Genomic DNA, 23,475 nt, shown 5'->3' on the forward strand with positions numbered 1-23,475 from the left:
GTCGCGCGAGCTCTCTCAAATCTGACGGGTTAGTGATATGACAGCTGATAAAACGTAACTGCTGTTGACAGATCGCTGCCGCCATCTTTCCGGCGTGTTCCGCGCATGCGTGGTTAACGCGGCGCGAATCTCTGATATATTTTATTTTTGTTTTTATATACTTTCATTATTTTACTTGTTCCTAATCGATTCTTTCTTTCCGTCTATTAAACAAAATTATGAATTACAGAAAGATAATTATTGTATTCACAAAATTTAAAATATTGCTCGATATTGCCCGATAAATTAATGATCGATTGAATTAATCGAAGTCGAAGTTGAAGTCGTCAATTTGTGTTTTCTCTGTATTCGTCGAGAGGGTGTTGCTGCAGCTTCGTCGAATCTTTCAAGTTCACGCGACGACCGCGTATCCGGCATATCGCGATTGATTGTCGGTGCTAGGATTTGACGGTTCGGGGTTCGTCGGGGACAGCCGGGAGAATCGCCTGCAACCGGGATCTGGGATCAAGTGGGGTTTACATGATCATCGTCTGAAACACGTGTTGTCTCGTGTTCTCGCAACCTTACGGACTCTCGCACGTCATCCTCGATCTAGCGATCTCCTCGTCGCAATTCTGGTAGAGCCGTCCGCGTACGGCTGACGATTCCCGGTCGAAGGAATGACCTCCTCGAGTGGCAGTAGTCCACTACCGAAATGGCAACTCGCCCTGGTGGTCGGGGCGCCGGTTGCTCTCGGCCTCGGTTACATGTACTACAGGAATAGGAGCAGCAGTGCCAAGGTAGACAAGCCAGAACGTGACAGGTTCAGGAGTGGCACGGCAACCAGAGAGAACGGCGTGCCCGCCGACAAGCAGATCTCCATCGATGGCGATTGTAAAGTGCCTTCTCCCGCGGTCGAGGCAGAGGTTAAGATCGCTTGCTTTATCTTAAAGTGTTAGGTCAATTGCAAAAATCCATTTGTTTCACATAAAAAAAAGACGTCTCACCTTATCTCAACGTCATATTTGCTTGGTTTCTAAAAAACATTAAGAGCAATAAACTTATATATGTCTCCTATATTATCCGCCATACTATTTATATGCTGTTATCACATGTAATAATGTTCAGCAGATAATATTGCTAATACATGGTGCTAAACTTTGTGACAATAGTTCATAAAATGTGTAGTTTGGATATGATGGATTTTCTCAATTGAATGAGATTTTTTCTCAATATAGGTCTCTTAAAATTTTTTACTGAAGTAATACTGCTGCTTCTATTTATATTTCTAGATAATCATAGACTACAAAATAGTATTTTTATGAATGACTCAATATTTTTCATTTTAGACCCCTTTACAAAAGGCACAAAAGTATAAGAATGAAGGAAATGTGCATTTCAAAGCAGGAAAATACGATGAAGCTATCACTCGATATAATAAAGCAATTAATATTTGTCCAAAGGAGAAAGTAGAAGATCTGGCAACTTTTTATCAAAATAGGGCAGCTGCGTATGAACAATTGGTAATAACATGATTAATGATATAAGTCTAGTATAAAAATTTGACTTCTGTTGATTATTAAGTGATATAAATATCACTATCCTTACAATTATAATTGCAACTTACAGAAAAAATATAGTGCTGTAAAGGCAGACTGTACAAAAGCACTAGAACTAAATCCAAAATATGCAAAAGCTTTGTTACGTCGAGCACGTGCTCTGAAGGAAATAGGAGAATTGGAAGCTGCCTTAGAGGATATAACTATTGCATGTATTTTTGAAAACTTTACTAATCAGACTTCCCTTTCAATGGCAGACAAAATCTTGGAAAAACTTGGTGAGTTATGTCAAAAGTATTTGACTAAAATAACATTAAATAAAATGCTATTCATGACAAGTTAGAATTTAAAAAATTGTGAGAAGAGTAAAAAAATTAGTAACTTAAAATAAAAATTATTTTTAGGGAAACAACACGCCCAGGAAAATTTGGCAAACAAAGACTTTATAATGCCAAGTAAGCATTTCATCAAAACTTATATTTTGTCTTTTCCTAATGATCCAGTGTTCACAAGACTTCAACATCCAGAAAATATCCCAGAGTAAGTATAGAAGACTCGATTTCTAGTAATCATGATGTTTACTTTTTAATATAATATTTGCAATTTGATTATTAGATTTTTCAAGAAACCATTACAAGCGTTAAAAGATGTTGAATATGATAATATAATACCGTTGTGCACAGAAGTCATAAAAAGATCTGACTTCGAAATGTTACCTTCGTCTAAAATTGAGGTGTTATTATTACGGGCTACTTTTTACTTACTCTTGGGCAAGCACAATGCCGCGTTGCAAGATTTCGAAAGTATATTGAACAGCGAAAATGCATCCGACGATGTGAAAATAAATTCTTTGATAAAAAGAGCAGCCTTACACATGCAACTTGAGGATGCGGAAAAGACTTTCAAAGACTTTGATATGGCTATTAGTATGGATCCAAGCTATAGCGATATTTATCATCATAGAGGACAGGTATTATACATATTAACATTAAATATTATTTTCTTATTGTGTACATAATATAAGATGCACACATATAATAGAACTACATAATAATTGGTAACAATATTACTTTCAATTCAGGTAAATTTGCTCATGAACAGAATAGACGAAGCTAAACGCGATTTTGAAAAGGCTGTTGAATACAATCCAAACTTTGGTATAGCATACGTGCAAAAGTGTTACACGGATTATCATTTTGCGATGTTTAACAGGGATCAGGGATTAGCTGAAGCAGCTTTAAAAGACTTTGAAAGAGCTTTTGAAAAATACCCAAATCCTCCTGAATGCACATATTCTTATATAATGTATGCTCAGGTACGTATAATTATTTGTAATTTCATAAAAAGAAAAAAATGAAATTAAAAGGCAAATCAGTGATAAATGATTATGCTGTATTATATATATTCTTCGATGAAATTTTCAACTGTTAATTTTTGACTGTAGATGATGTGCGAAAGTCAAGAGTATCAAAAGGCTGATACTTATTTTGCTAAAGCAATAGAGAAAGATCCAGAGAACGCGACTGTCTATGTACATAGAGGTTTATTGCAATTGCAGTGGAACGGTAATGTTGATAAAACTGTGGAATACATTAACAAAGCGATAGAATTGGATGAAAAATGTGAACTTGCATATGAATCTTTAGGAAGTATCGAAGTGCAAAGGTATGTTGTAATTATTTCTAATAATTGTGTATTGAATTTTTTAATATAAGTTAACAGCAATCACATGTGACTTAAAGAATATAAAGATAATCTAATGAAAACATTTTGAAATTTTTTCCAGGGGAAACATAGAGGAAGCAATAAGATTATTTGACAAGGCTTTAATGTTATGTCGTACATTCATGGAACTAACACACATATACAGCTTGAGAGATGCTGCAAAAACACAACTTAATATAAAAAATCGATTGGGTATGGATGTCATTCGGCCTGCCCGGTTCATGCCGAATACCAATATGTTCTAAATTTCTAAAAAATTAAAAATAAAAGACCATTGTTACTAAACTGCAAGTCAATCATTATGTTAGCACATCAATTTTTACATAACACGATATCATACATAAGTATGTATCGAAAACTGAAGCATGCTGATAATTTGCATTATTGGAAGATTAAGTTTATAACGACACTTTGTTTCCAACTGCATTTTATTTACACAAAAAATTAACGATATATAGTAATTATGAAAGTATTTGTTAGCAATTGTAGTTTACATATTTAGAATTGCTCAATTTTTATTTTAAAAATTTTGTGTTTGCACAAATGTTAAAACTTGTTATATCATTTAAATAATTTTGTGATTATAATTTACTAATCTTTGAATTTTTTAAGAAATATTTATCAATATCATTTTTATTTAGAACACTTTATATGTTGAAAACAGCCAATTGTTGACAATTTATATGAAATTAACTTTTTATGCAATTTTTGTATAGAAAACTTGTACAGAAGCTATTTTATGATTATTCCGTAGTTGATGATGTGTGCAGAAAATCATGTATTAATTAAATAAATATTTGTAATATATTTTGTAGTACCTAGAATTATAAAAATTTTATGACCTTTAAAATTTATAGTGCAATTTTGAAATTCTATGAGAGGGAAGTAAATAAATTATGATATTACTGATAATAAGTGAAATAAATTCAAGACTTAATTGTGATATATTTTTATAGCCTTGCATTTATTTAAACATCGTAAAATATGGAAGCCAAAGGATATCTTATAACAAATGCCATCATGCTGCTGATAATCTGAAAAATAATTTTATGTATTTTAAATTATTAAATGCATTTATTAAAAAAAAACTACCTGAATTATCAGTAAAATTGACGTAAGCGTTGGTTCTCTCAATGGACCACTCTTGATCAACACAAAATTGATTAAAGTTAGATTGTTGCAGGTTACAATGCCTCCGTTGTCTTCTTGCCACTTTACCAATTTTAATGTTTCTAGTATCCAAATTAGTGATCTTCCTAATAAGGTAAAATACAATAATTCTAAACAATATGAGCAATTTTTTTCTTCTGGATTAATTATACTATCATACCAAGTATGTTAAGTTCTGATCTGCGAAATACAGTTACACTCGGTTCTAATTTATCCGTCTTTTCATTGTACCTGCAAATAAAATGCACGTATACTGTGAGCAGATCTTTCGATAGAATTTTCTAACGAAGAATAATCTTTTATTTTTGGAACTTACCTTGGTAATCTATGCCTAGGACACGGCACAAGATGGAATAACTGCGGCACGCTGTATATGAAATTGAGTATTTGCGGGATAAAAAATAATAGGGTTGTTTTGCTGAAGTGACCTAAGATACCGACAACGGCGAAAGTCATTCCCGATAGATAGCAAAACGTATCGCCCACGAAAACCTGCGATGGATACCTTGAACAAAACATTTATTTATCTCTACATGACTAAATAATGTTTAATAATCATAAATTTATATGTATTATAAATTAAATGTACATATATATATATATATATATATATATATATATCAAAATATATTAATAAATTATAAATTATACATATTTGCACAACACAAATTATAGAAGAAATCATTACGCCATTTAAACGCCCTCTATTCGTGCGTTATATATATTTCTTTTATCTTATTTATATCGTTTTATTATCTATTAAATTTTTTCAAGTATAAATATGAAAAATGATAAAACATGTGCAAAGCACGTGTCGGGTATCGCCTGGAAGGAAATCATCAAATGACTAGTGCTATCGTTTCGCGACTGCGAGTAAGGATCATATGCCACCATGATGACTACAAGTGCGCGAACCCCGGGGAATCATTTCTCGGCTACGAAGAGCCGCTTGATACTGAGAACTGCTGCTTCTCGAGTCTGGCCGACTAATTCTCGAATTAATGATCCACTTTCTGACTCGTGGGCGGGTCCGCCTCGTCCGTAGGAAGGATTACTCATGCATCGCAACGTGGGGGACAGAGGGGTGGCGCATAGATACAGTTTGACGAGACGCCGTTGTAAGACGCGTGCGCTCGGCATATAGTCACGATCGGCGAGAGTGTGTTCGTCGACGAACACAACGGACGGGATTGCCGGCTGCTCCGGCGCTCGGCTCGGGCGTGGTTTTTCACGTCGTCGTGGTATGCGCCGTTGCCCGGCCAGAAGGGGGGCAGGGAGACAGAAGGTGCACCTGGATCTCGGGGGGGCGTCCTTCCCCCCCATTCCCCCGTTGCAGCCAGTCAGCCTGAGTTAGGCAGCGACTATCGACGGGACTAGAGGTGTATGCGCGGTGTCGCGCGTCGCCGGTCGTCCTGTAGTCACCGGGGTGGGATCCGGCGGAGCCAGCGAAGAAATCGCCGATCAACGCGAGTTAAATGGCACGTTGCACTGCGGTGACGTCACCATACAAGTGTCACGGGGTCCTGGTGAGATCATCGTCAAAGGCGTCGTCGTCGTCGGGCCGCATTGTGAGCGACACTTTATTACGTAACATTGTTATGGGCAATGACACGCGTGCGGGGCGGAGGCTGCCGGGACGTTCAACTTGCGCGGAATCCAATTAGCGGGCGGTACATGTTCCGCAGCGGATCGGCGACAATCCCGTTTAGTTTGCACGACTGAAAAGAATGTCACGTAAACGACGAATCAGAGATATGTATAGAAAATATGAGAAACGTCGTATTGAGAAATGAGGTCAACGAATTTTTCGTATTAAAGCTTGCTTGATACGGTCTACTTGTAATTCGCGTCGGTTTTCAGAATAAGTTTCTTTGATATATATGTAGTATGTACTTTAATATATATTTTACATACGCGGATGCAGTCCGCGATTCTTCAATTGTTCTCTGCATTGCACACAAGTTATAAATAGCACTCTATTCTGTACTTAAATCGAGTTATAGATTGTATACAGCAGACTTAAAAAATGCATGGTCTTACAGATCTAGAAAAAAATCGAAAATTGATAAAAATGTAATTTGAAATACTAATTATGTTCTCAGATGATACTCAAGAGACTGTAATCTCAACGAAAATGTCACAGACAGCTAAAAAGACTTATCTTCAGGAATATAAGATGAAAAATTGAATAGTCTGAGACGCAGGGATCGGTGCCATGCAGGTCCGTCTAGATGGAAAGCTGGCGTTGCTGTACACTTTATTGGTCTTGCAAGTTCTGATTGTTATGATTTATGTCGCCACAACTCCGCCGCCCGAGCTAGCTGTGTCAACGACTCGCACGTCCGTCAGTTTCGTCAAGTTCGAAGCGTCGCAGGTGCTACAGATTTACGATTGAAACTATGTGAAACGAGTTATCTTGTTCGACATACTCTAGAACTAATTGTTTTTTTTTCTTATTAAAGGAGCTGCATGTAAATCAGGGCAATCGCAAAAAAGCACCAATCTACCAGACAATCAATGGGGAAGTAACGCTGAAGGATGTAAAGACGTTTAAGCTATTTGAAGTATACAATCGTACCGTGTGCTGGAAATATGGAGTGGACCACCGTAAGATGAAAAATAATGAGCATCTAGAGAGATGTATCTGCAATCAAGGGTGGCATGGCTTGGACTGCGGACAGCCAGAAGTCGTGTGGAGGGCGATTATGGCGTCGAAACAGAACGTCAGCCTAAAACGTCGCAAAACCGCCAGGCACGTTATTCACACCTTTTTCGTAAACGACTACAACTCTGGCATCGCGGAGGTGATAGTGGAAGAGCTCTACAACGTGGTGGACCTTTTCGTAATATGTGATTTCAACAACGCCGAGGATAACTTCCGACACAAGTTGTCCAAGGGCTTGCTGCAGCGGGAGCAAAAAAAGATCCTGTATATCAACATGGCGAGCAAGTCCCACAAGCCATCCAGGATAGTATCGAAATACGTCTGGGATAAGATCAGGGCTGTGGTGCAGAATTTGAGGGACGACGATCTTTACGTGACGACGGAACCGGAGCAGATACTCAACTCCAGGGCATTAATGTTCCTCAAGGTGTACGACGGTTGGCCTCAGCCCATCGGATTTAGATTAAGATGGTCGATATATGGCTTCTTCTGGCAGCATCCACTCAAGACAGCAATCACGCTCGGCGCGTATACCGTCGGTTTGATGCGCAATGCCTATCAGTCCAACTCGCTTGTCCTACGACAGCAGTTAGACGGAGACACCAGCGAAAGAGATATTTTAGGATTAGTCATAGGGGACTTGAATCACTACGGCGGGTGGTACTGCAATTTGTGCCAGGCGCCCGCGAACATTATTATCGGTCTTCGCAATAAAGTACAGTCTAATGAAATTTATATCGAGAAGACTATCGACGTGCCGTTCGTCGAGGACCTAATAGGTAGCGGATTATGGTTGGACGGTAAAACCGGTCTTCTAAGAGTCTCTAAGTCCAGCGATTCCTATTTCGCGCCAGAAACGATTCTTAATAACACGTGGAAGTACGACTGGCTGGTAGAGAATTTTTATGCTAAGCTAGATTATTACTGACGTACTGGTCGCACCCGACTGTGATATTAACTTATACTCGATATTCAATGTATATACACTATGTAATATTATACCGAATTTATACACTAAAATATTACGTTGATGAAATATAAATGTTAAATGGTTTATACATATAATTTACACGTTTAAAAACTCAAAACTCCTATCCAAAAATATTCCTTCCATGCCTGTTACTTAAATTAAAAATACAAAGTTCAAAAAATACAACTTACCAATTAAATTTGAATAATGCTAGAGATGTTGCTATATAAGGTAGCATGAAGAATATTGAAAACTGATGCGCCTTCCATTGACTGCCAAACAACTCTATAACGTTGAAGATAAGAATGCTCGTGGCGATGATTAAACTCTGTCCGACCTCCAAACCGTTTATTCCGGCTAATATATTTATAGCGTTTGTACAAAATACAGCCAACATTCCCATATATACATAGTAGAAAATCCATAAATCTAAGGAGAATCCAAGCCATGATCTCAATGGCTTTGGTACGATAATTATTGTGGAGTTAAAATTAACATAGTAGACCATCAATAACGGCAAAGATGCTATAGTAGGCAGAAGCAGTTTGTGCCGCCAACGAAGATCCAAAACGTCGTCGGCAAAACCCAGAAGTAGCATGCAACATATGGACAGTAATGCAGCCAGAAATTCAACAAACTGTAATAAAAAGCTCGCGCTTTACATCGCTTATGAATCTATAAATGTGTTTTAAAATTAAATGTAATAATATAAAATATTGTAATACAATTAGCTCTCATATTCTTATATATAAGTCGTTTCTAAAATTATATATTGTACACTAATCTTAATTTAATCTTTTTAAATCAGAATTAGAGAAAGGAAATTGGCTGCTAATTTTAACTGACATTCGTACCTTGTCGTGTGGAAAGTTAACATTCCTAAATATACAATCTGTAAACGGCACAGGAATAAATAGAAACATTGTTACAAGAAACACGCATCCAGTGACAACGCCTATCGCCTCTGGTCTGTAAGAATAAACCTGATCGTATGCCAAGAGACTAACAAGCATTACCGTGTACAGAATTCTCGACATAGAGAAATATATGAAAACAGTGACAGATTTCGAACTTAAACGAGCCTCTCGGAAGACTGATCTATTCCATGAAATAAAAACAGATAAAAAATTATGAAATTATGTGGTAAAATGGAGAAGCATACAAAATATGGAATCCGATCAGCTCGATCTCCGGGAGGCTCGAGCGTCAGCGAATATCTTATGTCTCACTCACACTTGTCCGCCACTCCTCTTGCTCATATCGAAGCCGTAGAGGTTAGCTTTGACGAACATGGATTTTATCCTAGGTATTAGGCGAACTGTCAAACCGTACGCGCACACGGACATCAGTGCGTTGACGGATATTGGGAGCAGCGATTTCCATATCTCGTCCTCGAGGTTCATCGTTGAAACATCAAATAGCGCGCGTTCGAACACCGGTTTAGACTCGTGTACTCGCTCAAATAAAGAGTGATACGCGACCGCGATAAACAGAGAGATCGGCAAGTTGCCTTTGCGTCGATTTTGATATCAATATTATATCGACAGTATGATTGTATTGTGACATCGTGCATCATTACTGCACATCAATTAAACGCATGATGTAACAAAACCACGCGATATCCAGCGATATCTTGGTTAAAACACATATTGCGAATATTGCTTCCTGGGCGCCGCCATATGCCTCGTATCGATGTCTCGAAAATCGATAAGGCCGATCGACAGAAAAATATTTAAAATAGTATCGCGAAGAAGAAAACTATAATAATTAATCTTGCTACATTTCGCTTATTAGAATTTTTCATACATGTTATTCCAACGGCTTATATATGTTAATTATTTTAATATTTAATTTAATACCTAATAATGTCATATTACTATAATATTTTCTAATGTATCGTTTTTTTTTAGAAATTATTTTATAAACTAATAATCATAATATATTCCTAAATAATATGCTTGTCAACATTTCTTTTGACCTTTCACCATGTGTCATAAACGCAAAAAATTCCAACACTTGAGCCAACCAGTCGAGTGACGTGCAGCGCTACGCGCAGTGTCATCCACTGTCATCTTGAACACTCGGAGCAATTTGGAGTAAATTTTGTTACGTGTTCGTACACGAGGCAGAGTACGCGAGATTTCTGCCTTTGTCTGGCTGACACTTGGCTGAATCGTCAGGAACGGGCAGGCCGCGTGACATTCTCAAATTCGAAGGATTCGCAACAAATTCGTAAACCTGAAACTGCTCCGAGACCCCGAGAATCGACGAGTGCATAACCTCCTCACTTCAAACAGTCATCCACAGCATGCTCCATTTTTGACAGCCAGGTCGTAAAGTACGTCACGATTAATCGTAAACGTGAGGCCAAACGTCGCACGTTTAACGCGCCCCGAGCCTCCAGATTTGGTAAGCGAGACATATTCCTTTAATTGCCCGGGAAGAAGAAATCTACGCGCAGTAGCCCGATAATCAGCAGCTTTGTTTTTCAGTCGATGGACTACGAGAAACAAAAGGACGAAGTCACTGCGTTGGAAAGTATCTACACCGAAGAGGAGTTCTCGTATCACGAGGAGAACGGCCGGTTCGAATGCACTTTCAAAATATTTGTGAATCTCCCTGCGAAATGTCATCTATCGTACAAGGATTTGAGGTACGAGGCGGATCCGGCGCAGGAGGTGCAGATATCGTATTTACCACCTTTGACGCTGCATGTCACGCTACCGGAGGATTATCCATCCACGTCTGCTCCTACGTTTATGTTATGCTCGACTTGGTTAAATCCACTAGTTCTGTCTAAGCTATGCAGAAAGCTCGACTCCTTGTGGGAAAGCAGCAAGCAGGAGATCTTATTTTCATGGATGGAGTTTCTTCAGGACAAAACGCTCAGTTTCTTGAAGATAAAAGATCACGTAGACATGGATTCCATGTACACATCTTACAAGAGAACGCTTGAGAAATTGCAAGGCTCGCCAATAAACAAGGAAGTGAGTGAACCTAACAAGCAATGTAACAGTGGAGCCAGCAAGGAGAACGGCGTGTCGAAGAAAACTGGCGTAATCGACAAGAGAGCCATTCTAGATTGTCCGATCGGTAGAAATCCCATTCAAGTGTTGATCGACTACAACGAAAAACGAAAACAAATAGAATTCAAAAAGAATTTTTACACTTGTAACATTTGCTTCACCGACAAGTCGGGGGAGCATTGCACACAGTTTCTGCCTTGCGCTCATACCTTTTGTAAAGATTGTATCAGAGGTTACTTCGAAGTAAAGATCAAAGATGGAAATGTACAAAATATCTGTTGTCCCGAAGAGAAATGCAAGTTTGAGGCTACACCTGGCCAGGTAATTTTTTTTACCATGTTATATTGATTATATTGAGTTTATATCGTGTATAAATTTTTGATTACGTAATGCACTGGTGACTGTTGGCTTTGTTGCAGGTAAAAGATTTGGTAAGTTCGGAGTTGTTCTCAAAGTATGATTCCTTATTGTTAAGTACTACGTTAGATACTATGATGGATATAGTTTACTGTCCGAGAAGACACTGTCAGTATCCAGTCACTCGTGATCCTGACGATAATATGGCAAGGTGTCCCGTTTGCCAATATGCATTTTGCGTTCGTTGCAAGATGGTTTACCATGGAATAGAACCTTGCAAAATTAGTTCAGGTATGCACCTAAGTTCTGTCAATGTTTGCATTCTGTATGTAACAATATATCATTTCGTTCTAAACAAGTTTAAAAAATTTTTTTGTATTTAATATAATGTACTAATATATATTACTGATTTATTAATAGCTGAAAAACAACAATTATTGAATGAATATCAATCAGCTAGTAACGAGAAAAAGGTTGAAATGGAAAAGCATTACGGCAAGAGACAGCTTCAAACGATAATAGAGAATACAATGTCCGAAAATTGGATTAACGATAATAGTCACAATTGTCCCCACTGCAAAACTGCAATCGAGGTGCAATATCAAACTTATCTCATAAATATAAGATTATACTTATGGAGTAATTAACACTTATTTTGGCGAATTTGTTTCAGAAATCGGATGGCTGCAACAAGATGACTTGTTCGCACTGCGGCACGTATTTTTGTTGGCTATGCGGTACGCGGCTGAATCCTGAAGCGCCTTACTTGCATTACCGAAATCCAGAATCTAACTGTTTTAACATGTTATATCGCGGGGTGATACCCGACGAACTCGACGACGACGACGATTTCGATTTTCACGCCGAATACCTGGATTATTATTCAGAGGACGAAGAATACATTAACGATGAAGATTTCGTTTTGGAATATGATGATTGAATCAATGTTACTTATATACATTCTAGTTTTAATTTTCAAATTTATATAATTTATATCATTGAATAATTTTTACAAAATATTTTATCATGATTTTTTGGAACATGATAATTGAATCAATGGCGTTTAGAGATTTAATCTCACTTTCAAGTTTATAATCGATTTTTTACTTAATTAAAAACTTGATCGTGAAATTAGAATGAATTTTTTACTGAAAATGTAGTTAATCTTCATTAATTTTAAAGAATCATGTGAATATTTGTATATCTGAGAATTTATCTTTTTATTGAAAATGGATTGTAGTTAATGTTCATTAAATATAAAGAATCATGTGAATATTTGTATATGATATATGCTTACAAAATTGCTATTGCAAAACTGAATAATGCAAAATAAATTATTTTTTCAATAGTATGATGTTCTTATTACCATTTCCTTATATATAAGAACTTGTGAAAGTGTTCTTTTTAACACTCGTAACGACCACGGAATTCTTACTCTTATTTATCAAATTAACCAAGGACAAATAACGCGAGCATTAAGTGAAATATACCCTGCAGATTTGAGGAAGATAGCACCTAAAATCTAGATAGTATGTATTCAAATACCTCGAACTTTTGTACATATATCCTATTAGAATCTTTTTTTTTAAGTTACAATTTCAATATAGCATTAAAAGTAGCCATTACATAAAAAATTGATTTCAGCTAAATATTGTATGAAATTTACAAATCGATATTCCTAATACTGTTAATAGTATAAAATGTTTTTGGGGGAAAAGGTGGATGTATTGATTCAACGCAAATTTGTGTTGCAAATGAGGATTCAGTTACTTTATTTCAAAACACATGAAGATATTTGAAAGCCATGTGACAGAAAGGCGAGCAACAACGATCGCATCTTAGTATTCTTCGGCGCCCTCTTCGCCCTCGCCTTCTGCGGAATCCATTCCGACTTCCTCGTAATCTTTCTCGAGCGCGGCCAGATCTTCGCGCGCCTCGGAGAACTCTCCCTCCTCCATACCTTCACCGACATACCAGTGAACAAACGCACGCTTGGCGTACATCAGATCAAACTTGTGATCTAGACGAGCCCAAGCTTCTGCAATGGCAGTAGTGTTTGATAACATGCAGACGGCGCGCTGGACCTTGGCAAGATCACCACCGGGCACAACGGTCGGTGGCTGATAGTTGATGCCAACCTTGAAACCAGTGGGGCACCAATCAACGAACTGAATGGTGCGTTTAGTTTTGATGGTGGCGATCGCTGCGTTGACGTCTTTGGGTACGACGTCTCCACGATAGAGCATGCAGCAAGCCATGTATTTGCCATGACGTGGGTCGCATTTGACCATCTGATTAGCCGGCTCGAAGCATGCGTTTGTGATTTCCGAGACGGAGAGCTGCTCATGGTAGGCCTTCTCGGCCGAGATAACAGGCGCGTACGTCACCAAAGGGAAATGGATTCTTGGATAGGGCACCAAGTTGGTCTGGAATTCTGTCAGATCGACGTTCAGGGCACCGTCGAATCGCAGAGACGCCGTGATGGACGACACAATCTGACCGATCAGACGATTCAGATTTGTATAGGTCGGCCTCTCAATGTCCAGGTTGCGACGGCAAATGTCGTAGATCGCCTCGTTGTCGACCATAAATGCACAGTCAGAATGCTCAAGAGTAGTGTGCGTCGTCAGGATAGAGTTGTACGGTTCGACCACGGCAGTGGAGACTTGTGGTGCGGGATAAATGGCGAACTCGAGTTTTGATTTCTTGCCGTAGTCAACGGACAAACGCTCCATCAACAGGGACGTGAAACCTGAGCCAGTGCCACCACCGAAAGAGTGGAAGATGAGGAATCCCTGCAAGCCAGTGCATTGATCCGCGAGCTTGCGAATGCGGTCCAGCACGAGATCAACGATCTCCTTGCCGATCGTGTAGTGACCGCGGGCGTAGTTGTTTGCAGCATCCTCCTTACCAGTGATCAATTGTTCAGGATGGAAGAGCTGACGATAAGTTCCAGTGCGAACCTCATCTGTACATACAAACATTCAAATGAGCAAAATTTACCGAGTATTGAAGTTAGTCTCGCCCAGGGACATTTCAAAATATATACATACCAACTACTGTAGGCTCTAAATCGATAAAGACAGCTCTGGGTACGTGCTTGCCAGCGCCAGTCTCGCTGAAGAAGGTGTTGAAGCTGTCGTCTCCACCTCCGATAGTCTTATCGGACGGCATCTGACCGTCCGGCTGGATGCCATGTTCCAGGCAGTACAACTCCCAGCAAGCATTACCGATCTGTACACCGGCTTGTCCAACGTGGATTGAGATGCACTCACGCTGAAATGCAACGAGCGAACATTAGCATTATACCTAACCGCAATTATGCCTTGGAATTTTTATCGAAAACAGTGAGGAAAAACGACAAATATCGACAGACGCGACAGAGACAAAGCGGAATATTGATTTTTCTAGAACGGTTGGCAACGTACGTTGAGGTCAATGACTTGTAATTGTGCTCGTGTAGCGAGACAGAGTACATAATGCTCAACGGATCCGACAATCTCTTCTGAACAGCAAATGTAGAGATTAGCAAGAATTAATCGGACACGCGAGATACGAATCTTTGCGATAACGGACAAAGGCGAAGGTCTAAATTTAGCAAATGCCACCGGCCGGCGTTTAACCGTTACAAGATGGCCGTCGTTTCCGCAGAGGATGGGCGACGCCAACATGTCTCAAAGGCTCGGCCGTTCGCGCGAGAGAAGAAACGCCACGGTCTAGCGACTTACCATTTTGTATTATCGGCTTGTTCGTTGTCCTTGTAGAAAATGGAGCTAGGAAATGGCCACCACGGGGCGATCGATAGTTGGCGAAAGCAAGTAATGGAGCTTTTGCTAACAACTATACGACGTGTACGACGTCCGATCGACAAGCAGCGACTGTTGGGCGAGCGGCGCCTATTACACGCAATTTATACCCCCTGGAATCGACCGTTCCAGTGCACGCCGATTGGCCGGCGGTGACGCCACGACGCGTGCCGATTGGCCGACAGCTCGACCGCAGCACTCATCACGCCCATCGGTCGTTTCTCCACGCGGGACGATATAGCGCCAGATCCGTTGACGATTATTCGAATTTTTTTTCCCTTTATGAGGAAAACGATCGTTGCCTCCTTCCAGATCTCGCGATCATGTTTCGAAGGACCCGATCACGGGATCAAATATCCGACATAATGAGAATCGAGTTCTCGCAGAACTTGGGCGGAATCCTGTCTCGGTTGTCGCCAGGCAGAGGGGCACAAATGTACGTTTCGTGACTCAATTGCGTGATTGCACCATATATGGGCCGTGTCTTTCCCGAAGCACGGCCGAATCGTTTCTCTCCGGTTCATTGCTTTTTTTGGCAGAACATAAATCCGCCTACGGAGGGGGAGGAGGGAAGAAAGCAAGAAAAAAACAATAATCGAGTTCTCCCGCGGATCAATTTTTCGTCGCATAATTCCGTAATATAATTCATCATGATTCATCGTCCTTGCGCTAGATAATTCGTTGTCTCGATATCTGGCAGACACATCGAACGTTTCATGATCTGATTCCTCCTCGGGTTTTGCTCGAATGCGCTCGGAGCCGGCTGTGTCAATGATATAAGTACAGTTATGTTGCTTGTGTGCTAGAATATTTTCGTTCGTCCGAGAATCTTCGTTGATTAATTGCGAGAAGGCATGCAACTGAGAAGACGCGTGTTCTCTTGAAGTTGACGCTGTCATAATTTTATATTATGATAAATTTCGACAAAATTGTACACGAGATGAAAAAGACGAAGAAATATCGGGAGGAGGAGGAGGAAGAGGAGAAGGAGGAGGAGGAGGAGAAGGAGGAAGAGAGGAAATGATAATTTTTTTATTGTCATTAAACCGAATAATTAATTTTAGTAATGGATCTTGTCCATAAACATATAGAATGTTTGAACATCACAAACAGTCTACTTGTTTTTTCAAAAATAAAAAAAGATTTTGATGATTTCTAACAATAAATCTCGTTATTAAAATCCGCGTGCAACACTACACGCAATGTCCTTAATTTTTTAACTAATGCCCATGTAATTCTTTTAATTGGATACTTTAGTTTTGAAACAGGAAAGTATTATAGTAATTAGTGAAGATAATTACACGAAACGTGAGATTCAGGAAAACAAGTTAAAGATGTGTATTATATCGAAATAGAGAAAAACGTAATTTATTTAACCAGAATTTTTATTCCAATTTTATGTTATGTCCAACTTTATTAAATATGTTGCATGCTAACAGCTATATCTTTTTGAATGTAATGCTCCTTTTTATTGAATTGACAAGAAGAAAGCGACGAGTTGTGTTTGAACGTTTCTGTATTGGCTATACATGGTTCAATTATACAACGATATGACAGGTGAGTTTTCCATTGAGTGAATGCAATATATACGTATATACACATATACACAGTGAATGGAAGCCGTTATTGACATCTTTTTAATGGATTTCGGAACGCATCAATAGTAAAGTACTACACCGCTTATTGAGAAATTTAAGCCCCTCAATTAGAGTACACATATTTAGAGTTTGAGGATTGTAAATTAAAGATTAAATTTAAATTAATCCAATTAACTTTGATTCTAATTTAGAATTTTCAATTCTCAATTTTTCTGTGACGGATTTCAATGTATTCTAAAATTATATGCAAGGTCTTGTTTGGATACCTTTGGGAACTCGCGCTCTTTTTTATCATTTTATGGTAAAAATTTAGTAACGCCCTCTTTCCTTCTCAATACGATGTATTTTTAGAAAGTTAACGGCTTTCTTTCTCGCGGTACAAATCGGTGTAAACAGAAGTTAATTTTGTATTTGACGTATGTGTTTGTATATGTCTGTATGTGCAATATCAATAATGATTAAAATTGTCTACTTAATTGTTCTTGTGATGCGATATCGGTCAAGTGAAAATTTTTCGAAGGTAAAGTGATTGCAATAAAATTAAAACGAAATTTAATCGATGCAAAATGCAAGCGGAAGTAAATGGAATATTGAAAAAATCGCTGCAAAAAGCCAGAGAATATGACAGGATTGGAGATGTTGGGAAAGCCTTTGCATATTATGTTATCTTTGCGGAGCTGTCTACAAGGAGATCTGAAATTGAAGAAACGTTTACAGATGTACTTTGTAAGATAGCTATATAATTATATTTATATTTAAATAAACATTTTTTAATATAATAATGCTAATAATAAATTTCAGGTGAATGGGGTATGCAGTTAGCAAAAGACAACAAATTTTCAGACATTGTAAACTGTTATAAATTTTCCTTGAACATTTATCCAAATAATCCTCGTATGTTAAATAACTTTGCGGCACACTTGTTAAGGTAATTTTTACACTATTCTACATGTTTGTTTCTTAATTACCTTTTTGATAAATCTTTCTAAAAGACTCATGAAATGTTGCGTGTACTTGTTAAAGGAATAACGATCCAATAAGGGCGATAGAATATTTAAAAAGAGCTTTGAAAGTTGATGTTAACTTTCTACCAGCAGAGCGGAACTTGCAAAATGCATATAGCATGGCGGTGGATAGGTGGCATTTTACAATGCTTAATGACAGACAAAGAAACAGTGCTTTTGAGCAAGCTATATATAAAAGAATTAGTCAGGGTTATGATACAGTGTTGGACGTAGGGACTGGGACTGGTCTTTTGAGTTTATATGCAAAAGACGCAGGAGCCACAAAGGTATATGCATGTGAATGTTCTGAAACGATGACGCTGATTGCGAAGGAAGTATTTGAATCTAACCATGCAACTGACATAAAATTAATTCCCAAACTATCATTTGATCTTAACGTACCTACGGATATTCCAGAAAGGTTTGTGTATATAAATATATGTGTATTTTATAATATATATATATACACACACACATATATATATATATATATGTATATATGTATATATATATATATATGTATGTGCAAGAATATAATACATAGCATTTTAAAATTACTTGCATTAATCAGTAATTAGAATATTATGCATTGATTGATACTAAAATTATGTATCTGTAATTCTAGAGTAAAATTAATAGTGACTGAAACATTTGATGCTGGCTTATTTGGAGAGCTTGTAATACCGTCTATGATTAACGTACACATGAATATTTTAGATTCAAATGGTATGATAATACCTATGGGTGCGACGGTTTACACAGCAGCCATTGAATGCGAATACATTAGATACAGATCGTCGGTGATTTTTGAAAAAATAAAAGATCATTGTTCTTTAAACTTTGACAACGTGTCTGCACTATCAGACGATGAATATTACGATACAGAGAACCTGGAGAAAGTTCAAATTAATTACATCACAGAGCCACAAGTGCTCTTCAAAGTAAACTTTAACAATTTGCTAGAACTATATGAATTCTGCAAAGATGGAATAAAGCAGACGTTGCGAGCAAAGTGTAAATGCAATGGTATTATAGATGGCTTAGTTACTTGGTTCAAGTTACATCTTGATGAGGAGATCACGCTGGATTCTTCGGACGGAAAATCTTGTTGGCAATTTGCTATTTTCCCGACGCTACCAACGGAATGTCATGAAGGTGATGTTTTGACGATAAAAGCGGAAACCTTGAAAGGCAAACTGAAATGTTCTTATGATACGGATAATGTACGACATAGCGAGAATCTTACTTTATATCATTTGCCAAAAGAAGTTATTGCCTTTCTAAATGACTTCGATTACATCAAATTGCTCACAGAAATTGGTAGATCTCAAGAGAATAGACAAATGAAATATATTTTGGATACTGCGCCTTTTCCAATCTACGGATTGACTCTTTTAAAAGAATGTAAAGATAGTGAAATTTTATATTACAAAACTGACAATCCAACGCTACGTGTTCTGATTGAACAAATAGTCCGTGATAGTGGGCTGCAAGGAAAAGTACATATGATATCAAATTATGAGGAAATTCCGTGTTCTCTAGATTCTATATTTATTCATAATTTTGATATTAAAGGTGAATTGAAAGATGATCAAGATAGCTGTTATGAAATTTCCAGGTACTGTTTTGTTTGTAATGTTTATATATTTGATGCTTTAGATAGTAAAATCTGTCAGTCAGTGTCTCGGGAAATTATTTAAAACAAATGGTTTACGTGGTATTAAAATCTATTGTCGTCTATTATTTTAGGACCTTGCTTAAAACAAACGGCGTGTTACTGCCGCAAAAGATTTTTCTTATGGGACAATTGATATATTCCGAAGACTTACCAAATATGGTTTATGTGCAAGATGCAAATCTTCAGAAATTATCTTGTTTATCTAATTTTTCTACTCTTAATACGGTATAACGATATGTTTAACTATGTAATGTTTATATGTATAATTTTATGGGAAGATAAAATTATTAAAAATAAAACTTTGTAGAACTGACTTTATTTGCTAAAGTCAGTAACATAAACGAATATATTTTTCTTTTCAGAATTCGGATAGCGAACGTGATCTACATATGTGGGATAATATATCCGATAAAATAAATAAAAGTACAAATTACGTAATTGCTAAACATATTAATAAATATAAGGTAAGTCCACGTTTAAAAATTCTACTACTAGATCGAACTCGTTGATTTTCATTTCTATACTTATTTTGCAACAGATCAACCAAATATTTGATTTGAATTCGAGTTTATATTCATATGAGATTATGTCTGAGGCGCGAATATTGATAGAAATAAATGAAACACAGACTACTGAAACAATCGTAAATTTTGGAGAAATAAATAATGAAGAAAGAAAAACTTTACCGAATGCCTTAATATGTTGGTACAAGATTCAGCTTGGTCCACATCATGTACATGATACAAAGAAGAATAATTCTTTTATGAATCATACTGCAATCGTTTTCGAAGACGAACTGCGAGATGTTATTTTGAGAGATAAAGAAGTAAAAGTTAAAATTCATCAAATGAAAGGTTTAGTAAAAATTACAGTACTAAATTTATAAAAATTTATAAGCGAAAACTTTTATAATTTTGTACAATTTCTTATAGAAAATACAATTTTACAATGTAACATATTTCTGACCACAATATATTTTATTTTTTATATAATATACCTTACAATATCTTATATCTTTACATATATTATAAATCTGAAAAAAATTAAGTACCTCAAAATCATACCCGCATAAATGTAAATAAATTTATCATAAAAGAAAGCTTTCTCTGCCAAATTGGAATAAATACTAGTACTGTAAAATATTGCAAAGTGAATGTAAAAAATACAAATATAAATAATATTTATTACATTTAAAATGTCAGATTATTTGTATATATTTTTTATAATATATATTTATAGTATATAATTATATAATCAACCAAAGCTTCTGAAGACTTATCTATATAGCCATATTTTTTTTCATTGAAAACTTAACTTAAATGAACAAAACGTACATATACGTGTTTACACACACACACACACACACACACACACACACACACACACACACACACACACACACACACACACACACACACACACACACACACACACACACACACACACACACACACACACACACACACACACACACACACACACACACACACACACACACACACACACACACACACACACACGTTTATCTATAGTTTGCTGGAGTTGCTGCTATTCAATATTTTACATATAAATGGCGCGACTTTTTCAGGATCATTATTGTGAACGTCATGATTTCCGTCTACATAAATTACCTCCAACATGGTTTTAGCTTTCATTATGTCCAATATTAATTCACATTCTTCTTTAAATGGAGCAAAAGCACCATGAGATGCGACAAGAACGTATATTGGTATCATTGGAAGCCTTTCATTTAATTTTATACACTCATTCATTAACATCCAAGAAAAAGGATTGTTTTTTAATCGTACATCTCTATTATGTATATACTTTCCATTTTCTTCCGTAACTGAACGTTCAAATATCGCATCAGCAGCTTCATAATTCAAAGGTGTGTACCTTTTAGACATAAGAGAGTGTAATATCTCTTCTTTAGTAAAAAGTGATGGTTTTTTATTAAATTTTTCACGATAATCTTTTACTGAGAGTGCAGATGCAATCTGAAAATATGTTACTAGATCTTTCACAAACAGAGGCATCATTAGTAATGCTTCAATAGTAATTATCTTCTCAAATCTGTCTGGTTGGAAAATACTGAACATTAAAGCTGTCTGCCCCCCTAAACTGTGTCCTAGAACAGTACATGTTTTCCATTGCAGTGCGTCTAAGATGAAATATAATGAGTGTACATAATCCATCCAGTCTATCATCATCCAAGATGGAAAGGATGATGACCAGCCATGACCAGGTAAATCTACGCATACGTAATAAAATGATTTTTTTGGTAAATATTTCATCAATCTGGTAAACGCTCCAGCGTTATCTTCAATTCCGTGCAATACTAAGATTGGCTGTCCCGTGGAAGAACCATAAGTTCTAGCGGCAACGTGACCCCAGGGTACAGACAATTTTATCTCCGCAAATTCTACTGCCATTTTTTCTTATAATATACGTCTCGAGAACAACGTACAGAAAGTTTATTCACTAAAACAATAGTTTTTAAAAGTTTACACAGCATACTTTCAAACGAGTTTTTAAGATATCAGTATTAATCGTACAATTAATATTACAAATCTATTTATTATAAACTTATTTTCAGCTTTATTTTGTTACATTCAGCATAATTTCATTTTTTAATTCATAAATTTAATTTAATTAAACAAGAGATACATAGAAGAATTACAAGAAAGATAATATAGATAATATATAGATATTATAATATAGATATTATAGATAATATAGATATTATATAGCTTACCTCTTGTGTGGACGTAACTTGGATTATTTTATGAAATTTACGTCGCAGTAACAGCAATCTAATGCAGACTGACAAAAATTGATGAAGAACTCTTCTTCTCTCTGCAGATCAAACGCTACTACTGAGGCGCTAGCACTAGAACCAAAATAAAAGATTGCAGGAAAAGAAAATTAATTCAAAGAATCTCATAAAATCATAAATGTATACATATATTGTTTAAAGTTCTTTCACATATTGTTTAAAGTTATTGTTTCTTTTACGACTTGTTTACGCTGGTTATTTATTACTTCTTCCACGGTCATTGTGACTGTGGGATTATCTTTTTTTAGTTCAGGAGAAAAAGTCTTAACATAAATATATGCTACGATTTGAATCTTTGACATTAAAAAGGAAACTATTTGTTAGTCTAATGCATAAGTCAATTTAGCAATGTAAATTGTTAAAATTTATTATGAAATTATTCTATTCATATTTTATAATTGTTAAAATTATTCTACTTGTATTTTGCTGTGATGTTTCTCATTTCCAGAGCCGCTATTTCGTACACTATTATCGATAGTTCGATAACTGTCGGTTCGATAATTGTCGTTGCGCACATATATTTTTATATATCAAAATACACGCGCAACTTATCGAACCGATAACTATCGTGTAATCGTGTACGGAATAGCAGCCCAGGCAAATCAATAATTCATGATGCTAGGTAACGATAATGACACAAATATTATAATATGCAATGGCAATGAATAATCATATTAGAAATGATAAATATTCATTGAAATTGGTCAGAAATACATAAATATAAAAAAGAAAAAACCGAACATATTCAAATAAATTATAATATATATTAAAAAATAAGATACAAAAAAACAAAGATTTATTTTTAAACAAAACAAGGTCACAATTACAACAAAACATTATCAAAAATTTAAAAAATTTATAAATCGTTCTATTAATTATTACATTTAAATATGTGCAAAATTTAAGTATTCTCTTATTGGTTTAAAAATTATTTAATTTTTTGTTTGCTCTTGATTTTTATAATTATATTAAAATCGTATAAAAAATAATACGTACTTGATTATATTTGCAAGTTTGATGAAGATGTAGCATTGCGAATTAAATCCAATTTTTTTTATGTATGCTAATAAAATTAATAAATATTCGTATACGAATTATGTTA

The 23,475-nt window shown here is 36.4% G+C and overlaps 7 protein-coding genes across 9 annotated transcripts; 4 read left to right on the forward strand and 3 right to left on the reverse strand.

The window, feature by feature from the left end:
- The first annotated feature begins 245 nt into the window (after positions 1–245).
- On the forward strand, positions 246–4,068 carry LOC105828873 (mitochondrial import receptor subunit TOM70). The gene is made up of 8 exons (XM_012667433.3): positions 246–905; positions 1,329–1,502; positions 1,609–1,816; positions 1,943–2,078; positions 2,154–2,508; positions 2,620–2,853; positions 2,983–3,203; positions 3,325–4,068. The coding sequence occupies exons 1-8, from the start codon at positions 660–662 to the stop codon at positions 3,506–3,508; spliced, it is 1,758 nt and encodes a 585-aa protein (XP_012522887.1). The 5' UTR covers positions 246–659; the 3' UTR covers positions 3,509–4,068.
- A 134-nt stretch (positions 4,069–4,202) lies between these two features.
- Positions 4,203–9,783, reverse strand: LOC105828875 (UDP-N-acetylglucosamine--dolichyl-phosphate N-acetylglucosaminephosphotransferase). 2 transcript variants are annotated; one of them, XM_012667435.3, is made up of 7 exons: positions 9,302–9,770; positions 8,923–9,037; positions 8,260–8,705; positions 4,750–4,938; positions 4,594–4,664; positions 4,356–4,519; positions 4,203–4,297 (listed from the first exon to the last, which is right to left on the reverse strand). In XM_012667435.3, exons 1-7 carry the CDS (start codon positions 9,469–9,471, stop codon positions 4,232–4,234), a joined length of 1,221 nt encoding a protein of 406 aa, XP_012522889.1. In that variant the 5' UTR covers positions 9,472–9,770; the 3' UTR covers positions 4,203–4,231. The 2 variants fall into 2 exon arrangements, with proteins under 2 accessions (XP_012522889.1, XP_012522890.1); XM_012667436.3 differs by lacking the exon at positions 4,203–4,297 and having other exon boundaries at positions 4,373–4,515; positions 9,302–9,783.
- Positions 5,756–8,163, forward strand: LOC105828874 (beta-1,4-mannosyl-glycoprotein 4-beta-N-acetylglucosaminyltransferase). Of its 2 annotated transcripts, none has more exons than XM_028193694.2 (3): positions 5,756–6,227; positions 6,536–6,807; positions 6,896–8,163. In XM_028193694.2, the coding sequence occupies exons 2-3, from the start codon at positions 6,649–6,651 to the stop codon at positions 8,024–8,026; spliced, it is 1,290 nt and encodes a 429-aa protein (XP_028049495.1). In that variant the 5' UTR covers positions 5,756–6,227; positions 6,536–6,648; the 3' UTR covers positions 8,027–8,163. The 2 variants fall into 2 exon arrangements, with proteins under 2 accessions (XP_028049495.1, XP_012522888.1); XM_012667434.2 differs by having other exon boundaries at positions 5,756–6,001.
- Positions 9,784–10,097: 314 nt separating the features above from the next.
- LOC105828878 (E3 ubiquitin-protein ligase RNF14) lies at positions 10,098–12,800 on the forward strand. The gene is made up of 5 exons (XM_012667440.3): positions 10,098–10,477; positions 10,561–11,415; positions 11,514–11,742; positions 11,872–12,044; positions 12,125–12,800. Exons 2-5 carry the CDS (start codon positions 10,564–10,566, stop codon positions 12,389–12,391), a joined length of 1,521 nt encoding a protein of 506 aa, XP_012522894.1. The 5' UTR covers positions 10,098–10,477; positions 10,561–10,563; the 3' UTR covers positions 12,392–12,800.
- Positions 12,801–13,193: 393 nt separating this feature from the next.
- LOC105828877 (tubulin alpha-1 chain) lies at positions 13,194–15,346 on the reverse strand. Its single transcript, XM_012667439.3, has 3 exons — positions 15,180–15,346; positions 14,505–14,727; positions 13,194–14,419 (listed from the first exon to the last, which is right to left on the reverse strand). The coding sequence occupies exons 1-3, from the start codon at positions 15,180–15,182 to the stop codon at positions 13,290–13,292; spliced, it is 1,356 nt and encodes a 451-aa protein (XP_012522893.1). The 5' UTR covers positions 15,183–15,346; the 3' UTR covers positions 13,194–13,289.
- Positions 15,347–17,165: 1,819 nt separating this feature from the next.
- Positions 17,166–20,474, forward strand: LOC105828876 (protein arginine N-methyltransferase 9). Its single transcript, XM_012667437.3, has 7 exons — positions 17,166–17,581; positions 17,657–17,783; positions 17,879–18,280; positions 18,485–19,477; positions 19,609–19,762; positions 19,900–20,001; positions 20,076–20,474. Exons 1-7 carry the CDS (start codon positions 17,422–17,424, stop codon positions 20,421–20,423), a joined length of 2,286 nt encoding a protein of 761 aa, XP_012522891.1. The 5' UTR covers positions 17,166–17,421; the 3' UTR covers positions 20,424–20,474.
- A 565-nt stretch (positions 20,475–21,039) lies between these two features.
- Positions 21,040–23,080, reverse strand: LOC118647720 (serine hydrolase-like protein). The gene is made up of 2 exons (XM_036293156.1): positions 22,293–23,080; positions 21,040–22,018 (listed from the first exon to the last, which is right to left on the reverse strand). Exon 2 carries the CDS (start codon positions 21,967–21,969, stop codon positions 21,064–21,066), a length of 906 nt encoding a protein of 301 aa, XP_036149049.1. The 5' UTR covers positions 21,970–22,018; positions 22,293–23,080; the 3' UTR covers positions 21,040–21,063.
- Between the last annotated feature and the right edge of the window lie 395 nt (positions 23,081–23,475).

Source organism: Monomorium pharaonis, chromosome 10 (genome assembly GCF_013373865.1).
Source record: "Monomorium pharaonis isolate MP-MQ-018 chromosome 10, ASM1337386v2, whole genome shotgun sequence".
NCBI classification, from domain to species: domain Eukaryota; kingdom Metazoa; phylum Arthropoda; class Insecta; order Hymenoptera; family Formicidae; genus Monomorium; species Monomorium pharaonis.